The sequence below is a fragment of the Camelus ferus genome, chromosome 20 (assembly GCF_009834535.1).
Source record: "Camelus ferus isolate YT-003-E chromosome 20, BCGSAC_Cfer_1.0, whole genome shotgun sequence".
In the NCBI taxonomy this organism is placed as follows: Eukaryota; Metazoa; Chordata; class Mammalia; order Artiodactyla; family Camelidae; genus Camelus; species Camelus ferus.
This window is the reverse complement of record NC_045715.1, coordinates 23,637,320-23,654,764: the sequence shown is the minus strand read 5'-3', so window position 1 is coordinate 23,654,764 and position 17,445 is coordinate 23,637,320. Positions and strand designations below refer to the sequence as shown.

The following is a 17,445-nucleotide window of genomic DNA, read 5'->3' as shown; positions in this document are numbered from 1 at the left end:
TCACTCAGCTGTCAGTGGCAACAGTAATATTTGAACCTGGGCTGCCTGACTCCAGGCACATGCACCTGGTATACTGTTAAATAATCCGATGGCCTTTTTTCTTGGTCCACTGCATTGGAGGGACCCTAGACTGTCACTTACAGGATGGGGAGGGTGCCTGGAGCCCCAGCCAGGTGGGAGGAGATCCTGGAGGCAGAAATTGGTTTATGAAGGATCTACCATGTGCTACGCTTAGGGCTGGATGCAAAATCCAATCTAATAGATGACTACATCTGTTAGGTGCTGGAGTCATCACGTGGGTTGTTGCCTTCACTCTCCTGGAGTAAACAGCCTTCAGGTAATTTCTCTTAGAATAGTGTAGGTCTCTCATGCAGAAAACTTGAGAAGTGAACTGTGACTGGCCTTGTTGCTTACCACCCCCCAACACACAAATGTTAACAGGTCAAGGGTGGGTGATAACTACATGGTTTTGAGGTCCCCCGAAGAGGGAAAAACCAGAATAAAAAGGTGGGTCTCGAGAGCCTAAAGCCCAGGACTCTCTCCTGGAAGTGGCTCTCCCTGCTCAAGATTCTGTGGGAAGCTGTAGGGAATGGCCAAGAAAGCAAGGGCCCAAAGAAGAGGCCAGTAGTCCTGTTTGTCCTGCTCCTCTGTTTCTCCCTTCCGACATCCCTAGGGGAGAGAGGAGTGCCATCATTTTGTAAATTCCACAATCAAGGTCCGAGCACTGCAGGGGACTCATGGGGGCTCTTTATTTCCCTGTAGCACAAATACTGGAGAACTGGGGCTCCCCCGATAACTGAAACTTTTATTCTAACTCAGGTGCACACAAAGCTTTAGACTAATCATCCTAGAGGCTGGGTTTGATTACAATAGTTTAACCTTATAAGCCAATCAGTCTGTCACCACACGTGTTCTCCATTTGCTTTACTTTCCTATTCTGTCTCCTACTCCTTCCTTTTCTTTTTTGTGGTGCTCTGCTCCCCTGGAGGGCAGCGGTGCACAGGCCAGCAGAAAGAGGTGCGTCAGTGTTCGTTAAGCGTAGAGTTGGTGTTGAAGGACTTCTACCCCAATACATAAGGCTTAATACAAAGTGGAGTGGGTTTGATTTAAATTCAGGTGACTCAAATCAATAATCCAGGAAGACCCAAATTCCCGTTTTTTTTGTTTTTTTTTTTTTAAACATCCACAGAATTTCCAAAACTATTTTTAAGGATTTCAATCCTTGGCTGTTTTCAAACAGGAAGATGTGACTGATTTTGAAGGCACCTTGGTCTCCCCATTGATAGGTCCTCAGGACAGCCTCCATCCCATCTGTCCTAACCCCCAATGAGCCAGGCAAGGTACTCATGTACCAGGGCTGGTACACATCCGTATGTAGCTGTACCTATTTACTGTTTTACAGCGTGTTTTTGAAGTACTAAGTGCCTGGCACCATGCAAAGCATGCCATGGGTTTAGGTAGGTATCAGCTACACTTTCAGATGAGCTTTCTAGAATAGGGTGGCTGAACAGGCTCCTGTGGCTGCTAAGCGCAAGAGCTGGGACTCAGGCAGTGGGGAGGCCTCAGCCCACAGGCAGTTACACAGCTGGCCTTGTACACACATTAGTATATGCCTGGTCAGGAGAATCCTGTGACATCCTTGCTCTACCACATTACTTGTAACAGCATGGCGGCTGGCATAGGCCCTTCTGGCTCCTGTAAGTGGTTTATCTCAGACCCTGTGATCATCACCTCTTAAGATCTTGGCTGCCAGGGCCCACCTTAGCAAGCACGAGAGACCTGCTCTCTGCCGCTGTACTCAGCTTTGCAAGAGAGGGGGCATAAAATGTACTCATATTTTCTTCCTTTATTAAGTGTTGCCTTTGTTTTGTGGGAGGTACTGAGGATTGAACCCAGGACCTCGTGCATGTTAACCCATGTGCTCTACCACTTGAGTTATACCTTCCCTCAAGTGTTGCCTTTTTAAACACCTTAGAACTTCTGGAACTTCCTTCATTTAACTCCTAGCCTTGAATATAAACCACCATTTTGGTATGTAAGCTTCCAATCGCTACGCATAGAAGTTTTTCCTTTCAATATAATTGGGTCCTAGTTTTACAGCCAGCTTTTTTCCCTCCTTATCTACTGGGAACACTGTTCAAGTACCAGAGGAAGGCGCAAGCTAGACCTGTCACTTTGAGAACCAAAATTTGCTGCTCATCACAAGGATTATGGTTACTTTACCTGCAGTTAACTTAAAAGCTAAAATGACAAATCCTTTTTGTGAATACTTTGCATTCATCTTTCGGAACACAGATAAAGCTTGTTTTGTGCAGCATTTTTGCTTGCTTTGGATTAGCCTTTCAGCTTTGGTTCCTTTACCAAAATTAAATGGAGCAAAGTGAAAGGTTGGACCACAGGGATTTCCCACACCAGAAGCTACCTTTCCAGTACTGAGGTGGATGAACTCCCAACAGAAGTTCCCCAGGAAGGGAGGAGGCCTAAGTTTCCAGTTGGATTCCACCCTAAATTCCCCTAGAAAACAGGATCCATGGATCAGTGTTAACCAGGTCTTCTAATTTTTTTCCTAAGCATCTCACCTAGTAAATCCTACCCCAAATTTCGTGGTACTCAATTTGGGGTCAAGTATTAGATGGACCAGTCTAATCTTGGGTTCCTTGGGATCCATACAGACCAAGACCCCAAATAATTTAGACGGGTTAAAAAAACACTCTCCAAACAAAATAGAAGCAACTTCAGGACATAGGTTAAACATGCTGCTGCTGTGAAGGTTCCACCCCTGCCCTTGCACTGGTAACCAGCCGCAGCAGTACAGGTTGGGGCCTTGATCTGCTCCACTCAGTTTTTCTAAAAGCTTCAGTCCTGATTTAGCAGCCCTAATGTAACACTTTAAGTATCCAAGAGATACTTATCCAAGACTGCAAGGCTTTGAAGGAAGAATGCCCTGCCTTGTTTGTAGTGAAGGACTAACAAACCTTCACTGGGCCATCAGAGCAGTGCTGTAGCGCACAAGGTCAGCTTCCAAAGCACCTCCCTCCCCATAGCCACAGGAGACAGATAATGGTGGCAGCTGGTTTATTAAGCTGTGCCTTAGTATAGGCGCTGGGGCTTGCCCATGGTGCTTTTAATGTACAAAGCCCGGACATTCTGCCAATTTTTCTTGAGCAATGACACCAGGAAATTGACAGCTAAGTGGATGTTGTACACAAGCTCATCATCTGTCATTTTCACATGGCCAACAGCCACTGCCAGACACAGCACCTGTGGGGAGAGGAAGGTCAGATCAGGTTAGTGGTTTGATGCAAGAGATCATGAGGGGGCAGGCCCATCTACAAGCCATGTGGCCCATCCATCCCCGCCAGTGACCTAGTGAGCAGTAGTGCTTTTTGGCCCTAGACCAAGATCAGAGCTTTTTGGAAAGCTTCAATCCTGTTATGATGACTATCACAAGTTCTGAATACTCACAGAAATGCAAACCAGAACACCCATTTAGAAAATGTGGGTAAACTTCAGGGCCCTGCCACTATCACCACTACTGCTTAACCTATACAACCTCCTCACCTTCTTCATCTGGAACTTGATCGTGGACTTCACTTCATCAACTTTGGCTACCATATTCTCATTGTGGGTCAGCAAGGAAGGGAACTTGCCAGCCTTATTCAGACCTGGGCCCAGGATTCTTGGGATCTGCTTGATCAGAGACTCTGAAGCCAAAAAGGCATCATACTTCTTGGCTGGTAAAGAGAAGAAGCTATTAGATACTTATCTAATGGCCTCTAACCAGCACTCTACCCACCTCTCTAAGTACCAAGTCTTTTAAATCCTCTCCCCATTCATTCCAATTTATCTTTTAGTGGCCCAAAATTCACAGGAGACCCACAGCAGAAGCCCAGGCTGACTCATAATCCACATTGCAATGGGAATGTTCACTCATTAGTTAAAACTGGCTTCAAACCCTGCCCTTCCTACTTTCTAGCTACTCAACAACTGGGGAAATCTGTTTCTGACCTGTAAAATGCTCAGATCACGTAAGATAAAGATTAAGATGAAAGAACTGGAGCTGTAGGTAGAAATCCAATGCAGAACATACCAGCACCTGACCTGTCAACTTGATTTATCTCGCTTCCTCTAGAAAAGAACCACTCACTACCTGGCTTCCTTCCGCTATCAAATTAAATCCTCAAAGCAAAATGCAATTTTCACATGGCTAAAAAACACAAGTAACCAACCACAGCAGATCCTTTGTCATGACTACCTTTTTCATTTTAAAATTCAAATAGCAGAAAGTACCAGTATTCTACCACTCTCACGAGAAACTGCCCCTACTCTACCCCCTCATACAATACTACACCAAGCAAACTCACCCAGCTTCTTAACTAGTTTCTTATTCTTGTTAAGCTTCTTCAGAGCCTCTATGTCCATGTGGGGGATATCCACAGCCTTGGCCTCATCACAATGCTGCTGGTCCCCCAGAACACATACGGAGAACTTGGGGCGGGGAGTAGATTTCAGCCTGCGTTTTGGGGAACAAAAGGTCATGCCCAGCCCTGGGTCAAGGGCAGGTGAAGGGGTCTGGGTCCGCTGCAGCACTGAGCCTTACCCAGAGCGTCCACATTCACCAAGAGCTAGTCTGGCTTCTCAAACTAGCCGGCGGGCTCGGCCAAGGCCTCCCCACGCCTCCCCTCTTGTTTTAAGACCCAGGGTGGGGGTCCGTCCAGACACGCCTGCCCGGAGCAGGGGGTCTGAACTACCCGGGCACTTCAGTGCCGCACGTGCTTGGCCGCCTCGGGCTCAAACGGAGCCTAAAAGGAAGAGACGGGCACGGGGACACTGAGGGCCAGGTGGTGTCAGAACGGTGCCAACCTGACGGTGCCCGAGAAGCGTTTGTCCTTCTGAGGGTCATAGTTCTTCAGGCTGATCTGAAGTTCCACCGTCTCCAAAAACCTTAGAAAAAGTAAGGAGATTAGCCGGCCGCCCGCGGCTCCTCAAGCCAGCCCTGGCCTGCCCTCCCCGAGGAGGCGGGCACTTACTTCCGGCGCTTGCGCTGGTTTCCGTGCAGGACTTCCCGCACCGCCTCGTACAGGGTGTCGCGGGAGACCTTGCTGCTGCAAGAGAGAAGCAAGACGAGCGCTCAGGACCCGGGAGCAGCGTGTCAAGCCCTCTGCGTGTCCAAAGCCTCAGGGTTCGAGCGGCGCAGCTGACTACGACGTACTCCCCGGGGATTCCGGACACCAAGTGGGGCGATTTAGGCCTGAGAACCAGATGGAAGCCCCGGGAAAGAGGAACCCTACTGACGGCCGCCTGCAGGCTAAAGCCTGGAAAGAAAGCCCCGCAGCGAAGCAGGAGCAAGGACCCCCGACCCCACCCGCAGTGTCTTCCTCCCAACAGGAGCACCTGTAAACGCGGATGAATGCGGATACCACCTGAGAGCACCACTCACCTCATGACGCCTTGCTCCGCGACAGCTGGGAAAAAGACAAGCTCTGTTCGCGCATGCGTTCAAATAGGACCTTATTCTCGCGAGAGACACCTACTTCCGGTGGCTTCCTTCTTGAGCACGGTCAGGCAACTCAGTCCCGGGGTTGGGGGGCGCCGCCTGCGGCCGCGAGAGGGCGCCACCGGCGCGCGTTGCATCTTTAGACCCGCGCGCGGCGACCAGAGATGCGGCGGTGAGGGGGGGGCCCCCGTGGCAACTGAGAATACCCACTTTCGCGCCGGCTGCTACCAGGCTCTTAGGGAAAAGACCGGGTCCAGGGCTCAAGCCGCAGGAGTTACACTACTGGGCACCGCACTGTGACGGCCGCCGAAGTATGCAGTTCCCACACGTTTGTCACTCAAACCTGCTCCCGCTTCCTCCTGCCCTCCGCACCTGCTTGTTCTCAAAAGCTGGCTTTACTCCTGACCTCTCTCCCTCACCTTGTTCTAGCGCGGGCTCACGGCCCCCGAGGAGGTTGTGAGAAGGGAAACGTCAAGAGCTGTTCCTGGCCCCTCAGGGTCTGCAGTGGGGAAGAGCGGGGAAGGTTCTGTAATGAACTTTCACCTGATAGTTGACTCAGTAACATCTACAGGTTAAGTGTTTACTATAAATAAGGCACCTAGCTAAGTGCTTTGGGAGTAAATATAAAGATGTAAAACACACGTCTACAGTATTGCACACCCCTTCTGCCTGTCCAACAGGCCCCATCCTCTGCTCTGTCCACAGTAACCCCAGGAGCCCCTCAGATCCCGCCTCAAATACCACCTGCCCCAAAAGCCTTCTCCAGCTCCAGGCTGATCACTCCCACCTTCAGTCCCCCTCCCCCCAGTGCTCAGGAGTCCCTTGCTCAACAGACAGCTCTGGTAGGGTTGGGGTGGGTGGTGTCACATTATCTGGCCCACAGAAGGTGAATGAACTTGGGAATTCTACCACCTTCCCCTAACAGAACACTTCATAGGGAAAAAGTTGCCGCTAGCCACTGACGGGGGGTGGGGGGTGGGGGGTGGGCAGAGGTGGTGGTGGTGGTGTGTTTTCAACAAATACTCAGAGTTAAGAGGAAGGCAGGCCCTGCTTCTAATAAGACATAATTGAGCCTCCTGCTTTTAATAAAATACTGTTGATGAATTATTATTCAAGTCAGAAACAAGAACACAGAAGATCGTAACATACACCTGAGAACAAGAGATTTGTGCTGAGCACACAGGTCCCCCAGAGCTCCTGGAGTATCATTCGTCCACTCTGCGTCTGGTTGGACCCTACTGAAGCCTACCTTAAAGTTTCTGTCCCCACAGCCTGAGGGAGAAGTGACAAGGAGGGAGCTCACAGTCAGCAGCCCTTAGTAATATAGTTTATCCAGTCCCAGTAGACTGGGACCCTCCCTGCTGGCTGGGAGGCCCAGATGGCCTCTCTGCAGCCTGCTGCCTCGAGGCAGGTGATCCCTAGGAAGGCCAAGCTCAACCTTTACCCCACATGAGGAGTCAGGGTGAGGTGCCCAGGGCAGAAGTGTCCTTTAGGAAGCTGGTGAGGGAGCTCCAGGAGGGTGGTCCCTTGGTGGATGGTCAGAGGGTCAGATGTCTCAGGGCAGCCTGTAGGGACTTCCTCAGGAATGTGGTGTTGAACTCGATGGCTGCGGCCAGGCCCAGTCTCTGGATCTCAGTGATCTGGAGAGAAGAATCATGTCAGGACTTCAGCAGCTGATCCCTCCCCTCTGCCCTCTTCCCTGGGGCTGTTTAGTTAGAAGATAGGAATCCAGGACACAAGGACAATAGGAGGCAATGACTCCCTGAGCAATCTAACCTCATTATCTCACCATGGTTAAGCAAGGTCTTTGGATTCAGGTAACCCTGGGTCAGATACTAACTGCACAAATTGCTAAGTCAGTCACATTAATAACTGCTGACAATCATTAGGTGCTTACTATGTGGCAGCACTTTCTATGCATTACTTCATGTAATCCTCACAACCCTCCCATTTTATAGATGAGGAGACTGAGGTTCAGAGACACTCCATTGTGGCTGCCACCTTCCCTCTGGGCCACACTTTTCCTTCCCTGACCTGTTGCTACAACCTCCTGACAGGTCTCTACCCTCTATCTTCACTCTCCAATCCCCACTCCTTACAAAGGCCAGACGCTTCTTTATAGATTGCAAATCTGACCAAGTCACTCCAGCTGAAGGCCCCAAGATAACTCCTGATGCCTCATACTGGAGGCCCTTCTTCCAGGATCTACAGGGAGTTTCCAGAGGATCCAGGAATCTCCCGAAATTGTGCATCAGATGTGCATTCATATTTTCATTTTCCTGGGAGGATGTCTAGCTTTCATCAAATCATCAAATGGGCCTGTGACTCCTCAGAGAAGGGTAAAGAGCCAATAGCCAAGAACACCTGGCCTTCAGGACAAAGTCCAAGCTCCTCCCAACCTGTAGGGCCCTCCATAAGATGCTACCATGGCCTGGCAGGGCAGTGTGACCTTGGGCAGGTTACTTTAACCCGAGTCTCAATTTCCTCACCTATAAAACGGAGCTAATAATAGTATCTTCTCATAGGACTAACACGGAATAAACCAGCAAGTTAACAAATGGAAAGGGCTTAGAACGGGGGGCCTAGGACATAGCAGGGGCTATGCAAGTATTAGCTCTCAGTATTTTAGCTCTCTAACCTCATCTCCTACCACCATCCACTCTCAAGTTTTTAGGCCCCAGCTATCTGCAGATCCCCTTTGACATTCACGCTCACTGTATTTCTTTTACCTGGAATGCCCTTTACTCCATCTCAGCCCTTGACCAACAGGCACCCTTAAGAGTCAGAAAGCCTGTCCTAGCTCCCAACCACAAAGTTTAGTTGGCCCCTCCTCCTCTGTCATCAAATGCCCTGTGCACACCTCTCACCTGGCTCCTACCATATATTACAATGATCTGTGTATCACCTCTCTCCCCTCTCACTAGCCTGGCACCGGGGTAGAGGGTCAAGTCAAGGACAGGGACTGCATCATGGTCACTATTGATCCCCCAGTGCCCCATGTAGTATTTGGCCCACTGTGGTTTTGGCTGGATGAAGGAACTCCTAAGCAGTCTCATTCCCCAGCTAGGCTTGAGGTCCTGGCAGATATTCATATATCCCCCTGGCAGGCTCAGAGCAGCAGGACCAACCCTTGTGGCCAAATGAACACTCACATTAGCCTGATACTTGGTCATCACTGTCAGCATGAGCTTGGCATAGGCCATTGACATGGTGGCTGCTGGCCCCTCTTTATAAAGTTTCTCCATCAACACATTGAACTTCTCAGGCGGCATCTCCACCTGCACACGTTAGGAGATGGGACAGTAGCACAAGTTAGGGCCCTAGATTCAATTTCTAACTCTACCACTTCCTAACTAGGTGATCCTGGACTGGTCACTTAAGCCAACTAAGCCTCAGTATCCACATCTGCAAAATGGGACTCATAATATTTAACTCTGAAGACTGAGAAAAGGATTAAATGAGATAATGCACATAAAGCCTGGCACATAAGTCTCAGAAAACAGTGGCTACAATTGCAAAGGCTCAGATTAGGACCAAAGGAAGGCCAAACAACTAGCGTGGTTTAGTGGTTGAAGATATAAAGGAGAGGTCCCAAGGGGTACTGCCAGCATAATAACAATAGCTCTTCAAAGCAATAATTTAATACACACTTATTATGCATTTGGTACCATTCTGAGCACATGACACCACTTACACCATTTAAACCTGACCCCAACTTTGTAGGGTAGGTGCTATGATTGCTTCCCCTTTTGCAGATAAGGAAACTGAGACATAAAGAGGTTAGGTCAACTACTTAAGTTATAAACACATGAGTCAGAATTTTAGGTACTGACATGGAAAAATTGCCAAAAAATCCTGTCAAATTAAAAACGCAAAGAACAGAAGAGCAATGACCTTGGTATGTTACCATCTATGTAAAAAGCAGATGAAAAGTAAATTTAAACATGTGCCCTTGTTTATATAAGACATCTCTGGGAGTGTTCTGTAACTGGTAACACTGAATAGTCCTGGGGAGGGGAATCTGGATGGCTAGAGGGAAATTTTTCACTATATCCTTTTAAGCTTTCAAAATTTTTGAACATATGAATCTATTACCTATTCAACAATAAAATTAAATTTGTACTCACACATCAGAAAGTCCCTCCCCAAGGCCACACAGCACAAGAGGCAGAGCTGGGATCCACCATGCAGTCAGCTCTCTGCTACTAACCTTCCAGCCCCAGGACTCTCCCACTGTCATGGGGCACCCTACTGGAGGGCAGCTGTCCTGCTTGCCCCTCCATTACCTGCACCAAAGGGGTCAGAAACCCAGGAGACCCACCCCCGTTCACAGCACTGCAGCGTTTCTTTGCCCACCCTTCGCACTGCAGCCTGCTCACCTGCCGCTCCAGGAGTGACTGCAACACCAAGAAAGACTCCTCCTTCCACGGCAGCTCCAGGATCTGTCTGCAAACACAAGCCCCAGTGAGAAAAGCCCAGACTCCCACCCACGCCTGGGTATCTACTACTCCTGCCCCGAGGCAGGGCAAGGCCCTGGAGACAGCCAAGACTCTCAGTCAACAGAGGAAGTAGTCAGAGCCTCCTGATGCTGGCGGCTACCTGGTGAGCCCATACTCAGTGCAGGGAAGGCCACAGCCCAAGTACTCCAGAGCTGACAGTGAAGGATCTGGCAATGATGTATAAAGGTCTCCTGAAAAAAAGACTGCATCCTGTTTGCACAGTGAGGTCCTCTCCAGCTACACCTCCTTCTCTGCTGTGCAGTCCTCAGCTGGTCTGGAAAGGCAGCATGTCACATGGAAACAGTGTGGCTTCTTGGGTGCACAGACTTGGGTTCGATCCCAGGCTTTTTCACTTACTGGCTGTGTGACTTCTGGCCAGGTCCCTTAACCTCTCCGAGCTTCAGTTTTTCAATCTCTAAGGTGACAGCAGCACTGACCTCGCAGGATTGCATGAAGACTAACTGAAGTAATGAATCTAAAGCACAGAAAAGTGCTTGATAACTGGCAGCTGATATTATTTTAAAGACTGTCACCTTCTCACATTATACTTAGCATTTTCTATTTCACATTGGTGTCCAATGAGGTCTTACCTACTCACTGTTTCTTGATTCCCCAATTTTAATACCCAAACTTAACACCAACTTAATAACAATTTTTGAACACTTACTAGGTGCCAAATCCTGTGCTGAGTTCTTTATACTTAATATCTAGAAAAATCCTATGGAATGAATACATATTATCCCTATTTTTCGTATGTGGAAACAGAGGCTCAGAAGGATGGACTAACCTGTTTGAATTCACATATTTAAATAGAAGACAAGGCTGAGACTGTAAACTATGTCTGTCTGACTCCAAAGCCAGCGCTCTGAGCCACTGTGCCACGTTCCAGCTATGCCGTGAACTCCAGAGCAGGAGCACCAGCATCTTCTCTGCATTCCCTGGGCACCTGACTGGAACCCTGGGCTTGGGAAGGCACACGGGAAGTCAACTTGCACAGGCCCATGGGGTTCAGAGCAGTGAGAGGGGGCGTTGGCTGTGCTGTTGCCCGTCTTTTGGGCACAGAGCCTGGTGCCCAGCCAGCTCCCGTCCCGGAATTGCGAGCGGGCTTGGAGAAGAGGGTGGGGGCAGCATGAGGGTCTGTGTACTCACCCCAGCATCAGAACCTGCATGTCTGGCTCCAGGGCCTTGTCCTTCATAAGGCAACACAGTAATTCTGTTTGAGCTGGACCTGGGTAGGGGACAGCAGAGGGGAGAAGTCTAGGGGAAAACGGCAGGAAAGAATGGGGCTAGCGGGGAACAAAATGCCTGGCTCATTAAAGGGGCATCATTAGGAAGGCAACAGATATCTTTATTCATTGAATATTCACCTCCTGCCTGGGCCACCCTGGGGTGAAGGTGCTGGGAACAGGGAGGGAAGAGCTAACAGGCCTGGGACTGGTTCCAGAATTACCTGTTCTTGGGGCTTGGAGCATAGGGCCAAGGAGGGCTCTGCAGACAGCGTAGGTATACTTGGTACAGAAGGCAGTCAGGGCAGTTGTGAGCAGGCGGGAGGCTGAGGAAGTAAGGGAGAGAATCTACAACCAATGGGAAGGAAAATATTAATTTCTTCTTCCCATCAATAAATGTTTATCAGACACATATTTCAGATGCTGACACGTTACAGAGGAAAAAAATCTTTTATCTAGGACTAACATGGATTCACTCATTGGAAAGGACATATAGCTCCGTTCCCCAGGTCCCAAATCCCTAATCCCAAATCCCAATTCCTTCAGCTTCCTGAAGGGTCGGGGGCCCAAGAGGGGAGTTAGCTGTCATGTGGTAGATGTCCTAGGCGTCCATGCCCTTGCCTTGCCCCAGGCTCCCGGGACAGGCCAGATGCAAGGCTGGGAACCCTGTCTCCTACCCTTCTGAGGGCTCAGGCTCTCTCCCTCATTGTCCTTGGCACTCCAAGTGCATCCCAGTGCACCTACCCGTTCAAGAAAGAGGCTCCTGGTCAGCACAGTAGCATTGCTTAGGCTGAGATCTGGGGAAAGGGCCAGCAGCCAGGTGCAGAGCTGCAGGAGGCCAGCGTCTGAGAGCTGTGGGAGCTGCAGCTGGGCACACAGCAGGTCCACCTGCCAAGGAGGAGGGATGACACTGGGACACTCAGTCTGACTCTGCTGGGCTGTGTCAAGCCAACCAGGTGGCAGAAGGGGCAGGGCAAGGGCACTCCAGGGTCAGGAAAGGCTGGGAGAGCTGCCCTATGGGGAGGAACCAAGGGCTAAAAGAAACCAGTCAGGGTGACCCCTGCCCCTGAGAGACCAAACAACCCAACAAAATCCCCTCCCCAATTTCCCACATGAGGCAGGGAAACACAAACTGAAATGGAAGAAAGCTGGGGAGAGATAATGTGTCCTCAGGCCCAGGCAGCCTTTCTGACTCACCTGGCTGGGACTGCATTCATGGAGAAGCTGCAGCTCAACTGGTGGGGCACCCTCCAATCCCTCCAACCCCTGGGAAGGCAAGTCCCATGTTAGGGCTGGCTGGGCTCTCAGCTGCCCCTTTGACTGGCAGAGTGGGTGGCTGAGGCCCCCCAAAGGTGCTACTAGAAGAGAAGGACTCATCTGAGGTTAGACAACAAACTTGGGCCAAAAACAGCCTTTGCAGTGACCGTCCTCTGACCTTCTCTCCACCCCCCTCACCCAAATGGCCTGTGCCTCACTGCACTGGGGCTTCCCCGGGCACAGCTGAGGTCCAGGCAGAAGGTTGAAGAAGGGCTCTGGGGAGCAGGGTCAGGCCAGTCACCTCCCCGAAGGTCCTGAGCAGCTGCTGCAGCCTGGGAACCTGATCCTGCAGAGGAGAGCCCAGTCATTGCCAAGTCCCTGCCTGCACAGCGTGGCCCCAAGCCCTGTCACTGGGAGCTAGTAGGCAAAGATGACTCATGACAGCCAAGAATATGAAGCCTGAACCTTGAAAAGTGCTTAAGAACTCAAACTAGACAAGGCTCCTGTAAATCCAACTGTAAAGACTCATCTTCTCTGCATCCATCCTAATGGGGGCAGACCCAGGCCTTGGGCTGGAAGGACAGGCTGGATGCTGGCACCATTCCCCCTATTCCCATAAGATGGGGTGGTGGGGGTGGCTTCAGAGCCTCTCCTCTTACCCGATACCCTTTAACCTCACATTATTGATCATTAGGTTAAGGGTTCCCACTCCCAATAACGCCCTTCCCCACCCCCTCCTCAGAGTCTGTGGAGCAGAAACTACGTTCCCTCCACCCCACCCTCCTTCCCCTTGCTCCACAGACTAGTCATCCCAAATGGGAAATAGCGTCCCAGTGGGCTTTCACCCTGTATAAACCCCCACTCCTGAGGGGTCACTCTAAACCAGCCTCCTCATCCTAGTACCTGGATAGCTTTGGGCAACTCCAAACTCTCAGGTAGGCCCTTAGCATCCTCTAGACTTGGAGCAGCCTCACTGGGCTCAGCCCCCATGGCAGGCTGCTTCTCAATGGGTGATGCACCTCCTCCATCAGCCAGGGACTCCGAAGATTCACGTTCAGGTCTTGCTTCCTGACGACCTGCCTCTTTCTCTTCTTCCTTTTCCAAACACCGGAACCTTTTGGGGGCCCTTTCCCAATCAGGACTGGCAGACTCTTCCTCTGGCCCCTTTCTGCGTTTCCCAGGCCACTGGGAGTCCTTGTCCTTCTCTTCTTCCTTTTTGGGGTCTGGAGCATGGGGCCATCTCAGCTTCCTGCCCCCTTGGCCCAGCTGCCTACACAGGCCTCGGAGCTGTCTCTGGCACCTTGCAGATAGTGGGGATGCTCCCTCAGTGGAGGCCCCAACACCCAGATCCTTTCGCAGCAATTCCCCAAGGGCCCGGAGCCAGAGATCAGGGTCAGGGCTTGGGTCCTGGTATGCAATCTGCAGTACAGGGAGGAGACTGCTTTCAGGGAGTGATGGCCAAACAGCCATCAGCAGAGACATCAGATTCCTTTGGCATAATGGGGGCAATTGTAGCAGCAGCGGTTTCCTGGATAGCAGAGGGAGAACAAGCAGTTAAGAGTATCTTGCTGAAAGGAATACAGGGCAGACTGGGCAGAGCTAGAGGCTAGATGGCAATGGACAGACTGGGAGCCAGCAGCTGTAAGTCAGTTTGGATGGAGAGGGGCTAGCACGGGAGTCATTCAACAAGTGTCCATTGAGCATCTATTCTATGGTAGGCCCTGCTCTTTGACATCACCTATTCCAGCTCAAAAATTCCCCTATCATAGATCCATGCTTGTTTTATATATACACATATATATGTATATAAAACCCTTCCCCAAACTTGAGGTAAAAATACTACTCCCAAATGCTGTGCTATGCTTAGTCTGCAGCCTGTGCTCCCCTTGGCAATCCCCTGGAGCTCACAGGGTCACACCAGTCCAGCTCTGATGTTCCTTTCACCGAACTGAGTTCCTGAGACACGGAGGCAGTCTCCTTTCTCTGTGTCCCAGTACCTAGCACAGGACCAGCCCAAAGAAGGCACTTGGTGCACATTTACTGAATGAATGAACTCTCTGGGAATAAGTGTTCCAAGATCAGCAAGACTGCTGAGGACAATGTAGCTGTCTGTAGTGTTACAAAGGCATGAATCCAGATGTTGTGTGACCTGACGCTTGTTGGCGTGGCAAGCAGGTCATGGGTGCATCTAGCCTATCACCCATCATGCCTCTGCTCCCCTCCATTCATGACTTAACGGGGCTGTTCCTCACACACAGAGGCAGTTGGGATACGTGAGAGAGGAAAGCAACCCTGACTTTTATTTTTGTATGTGGAAAAAAACACTAAGTGAGAGAAAAAGGAGAGTAAAAGTTAAAAAGATGGTCAATTTGTGGTGGAGGATACTGGGAATAAAGAAGTGGGGGAGATCCTACTCAAAGGACTTTTACTTTTTGTGTGTGGACCCCCTTACCAGAATGATTTAAATGCATAAAATAAAATACATAGAATTACAAAATAAAACAATTATTAACAATTATACTGAAGTAAAGTTCTATCCAGGACTCTAGGTTAAGTCCCTTTCCCTTACTCAGTCCAGAAACAGCCAGATAGCTGGACAAACGTTTCTATACCCTTCAATTTGGGGCTTCTGAAAATTCTCTTGAAAGAAATGGAATGTAGGAAGAAATTATTAGAACTTATATTTCTACTTATCTAAAACATAAAAGTTAATAGAAATGTTTAATATATGGACTGGCCTTCAATATTCCAGTCCAATTCTTAGAGAGGGGTATCCAAGGAGAGTGGGAGGTCTGCTCTTCTGCCCTCTAGACGCTGAAGGTGTTACCTCCCTCCCTTTCTGCATTTTAGTTGACTATGATAGTTAAGTGATATATGTATGAATGCTGTATTATCTTTAACAAAACAACCCTCACAAAATGGACACATGGCTTATAAGAATGCCTGAAAAGAACCTGAATATCAATAACGAAAGTACAACCTAGTAAAAAAAATGTCAGAGCTGACACTTCTGCTCCTAGTAGGAATTCTTAGCCACATAAAGAGGGGGGCAAGTTCCAAGTCATCCAAAAGACTAGAAATTACCAAGAACACCATCCTTAAGGGAAGAGGGTTTGCCTTAAAATCTGTATCATGCTTTGAAAAATTGATAATATAAAGCCACCACGATCAGATGTTTAATGTCATTTACCACTTCTAAATTTCTATTTTTGTATGCCTAACTGTACATATTTTGACACACGTGTTCGCTTTACACACGTAAAGTACACCTATACTGAGGGAAGGGATCGAGTTTTTAAAGAGAAGTAAGTGACCAGTATCAACTGGAGTCCACTGACAGATTCATTTACACGTAACCAAAGGCCCGTGTCTTCTGTCTAGGTATGCCGCACCAGCCGGCATCCAGCAGGTAGTCAACGAAGGTCTGCTGGCTGCCCCTCCTCACGGGCTGCGTGGCATGGACCCGCTTGCTGAGGGGAAGTCAGTAACCTCTCTGTGCCTCGGTATTCTCATCTAGAGAAGGAATGTTGAGCCAGCCCTTGCCGCACACGACCGTGGAGGATGAAGGGCGGTGCCCCCGGCCGCCGAGACCAGCAGGGAAGGAGGAACGCGGGCTGACTTACAGCTCCAGGCGACAGTCTGGGCCCTCCACCATGGGCTCCTCCCGGCACAGCGCCTGGAGGACCCGGCCCCAGCCGAAGGGCTCTCCGCCGCGGCCGGTCATCGCCCGCAGCACCCGCAGGCCGCGCCGCGCCCCGTCAGGCCCCGCCTGCAGCGCCTGTAGTAGAAGTCGGGCGGGGGCCTCCAGCTGCGCCCAGGGCTCCTGCTCCGCGCCCTCAGCCTGAGCGGGCACGGCCTTCGGGGCCTCCATGCCCGGGGCCCGGGAGTCACACTGCCGCACTCTGGTTTCGGGCCTCAGCACCCAAACCAGGGGAGAAGGAGAAAGACGCCAGCGCCAGCCCCGAAGCGGCAGCAAGTCTCCTCGCGCGCCCGCCACATTCCCTTCTCAGCTCTCGAGAACGTGCTCGGATTTGCGTTCGGCATCGGACAAGGAAGGGAGGGAGGAGCGGCCGGAGAGGCACGGGGGCGGGGCACGAGGGCAGGCCGGAAGGGGCGGGGCCCGGAACGCTCCCGGCCAGAGAGGAGGAGCAGAAGGGAGTAGCTAGGCGAAGGCTGAGCGGGGGCGGGTCCACAAATAGGTTGGTGGGCGGGGTCATGCAAGAGATTGCTGGGGGGTGGGGCTTGGTGGAGGGGCGGGTCTTTGGCTGCTCCGCTGCTGACCCTAACCGCCTTCCTTCCTCCACCGCTCAAGAGGGTGGGCCGGGCGGCAGAGGGCAGAATGGATGTCAGGAATCCTATTGTACTTCAGGATCGTTTAATTTTAGCTGATGTCTATGTTGCTTGTAGATCATGGGCTTTGCCATAGGATTTGATCATAATTTTCCACCTCACCGTAGCATCACCTCTTCCACAGGCCATCAACTGCCATCATGCAGAAATATTTGTTGAACCAGTATACCTGAGAATGGAGTCTCAGCAAAACCTAACGCCATCTATATGGCCAAAGGCCTTACTGTGAACTTCCTCCCAAAGACCTAGGAGCGGCCTTGCTCTGGTTGTTCATAAGGGGCCAAGAGTGCCTCCACCTCCAGAGTTTCAGTTAAGGAAGTGGAGGAAGCAGTCTTTCAGGGAAGGGAGGGGTCACTGCAGAGGACAGGAATAGGACAGGGAGAGGGGAGAAGAGCCCCACAGCATCCCATAAACCCTATTTTGCGTGCCAGCTTGTATTTCTCATCCTCCCAGCTTCTGCTGCCACATACGCATCCACTGAGTAAATCTGTACTGAGCACCTTATGACTCGGGATACAGGGAACACAATAGAGACCCTTGCGCTCATTGTTGCTGACACTCAAGCAGAGACAGACAACTAAATAAGTAAACAACAGGATGCTTGTTTGTGGTAAGT

The 17,445-nt window shown here is 50.5% G+C and overlaps 2 protein-coding genes across 8 annotated transcripts; both read right to left on the bottom strand.

The window, feature by feature from the left end:
* Positions 1-3,058: 3,058 nt before the first annotated feature.
* Positions 3,059-5,525, bottom strand: RPL10A (ribosomal protein L10a). Its single transcript, XM_006180530.3, has 6 exons — positions 5,441-5,525; positions 5,031-5,105; positions 4,864-4,944; positions 4,365-4,513; positions 3,562-3,734; positions 3,059-3,261 (listed from the first exon to the last, which is right to left on the bottom strand). Exons 1-6 carry the CDS (start codon positions 5,443-5,445, stop codon positions 3,091-3,093), a joined length of 654 nt encoding a protein of 217 aa, XP_006180592.1. The 5' UTR covers positions 5,446-5,525; the 3' UTR covers positions 3,059-3,090.
* A 1,001-nt stretch (positions 5,526-6,526) lies between these two features.
* Positions 6,527-16,545, bottom strand: FANCE (FA complementation group E). Of its 7 annotated transcripts, none has more exons than XR_004313539.1 (10): positions 16,103-16,545; positions 13,383-14,007; positions 12,781-12,825; positions 12,420-12,488; positions 11,967-12,110; positions 11,447-11,570; positions 11,146-11,224; positions 9,877-9,939; positions 8,650-8,775; positions 6,527-7,137 (listed from the first exon to the last, which is right to left on the bottom strand). XR_004313539.1 is itself a non-coding variant. In XM_014555680.2 (10 exons), the coding sequence occupies exons 1-10, from the start codon at positions 16,348-16,350 to the stop codon at positions 7,036-7,038; spliced, it is 1,629 nt and encodes a 542-aa protein (XP_014411166.2). In that variant the 5' UTR covers positions 16,351-16,544; the 3' UTR covers positions 6,527-7,035. The 7 variants fall into 7 exon arrangements, 6 of the variants coding, with proteins under 6 accessions (XP_014411166.2, XP_032318794.1, XP_032318795.1 ...); XM_014555680.2 differs by having other exon boundaries at positions 9,877-9,943; positions 16,103-16,544; XM_032462903.1 differs by lacking the exon at positions 8,650-8,775 and having other exon boundaries at positions 9,877-9,943.
* Between the last annotated feature and the right edge of the window lie 900 nt (positions 16,546-17,445).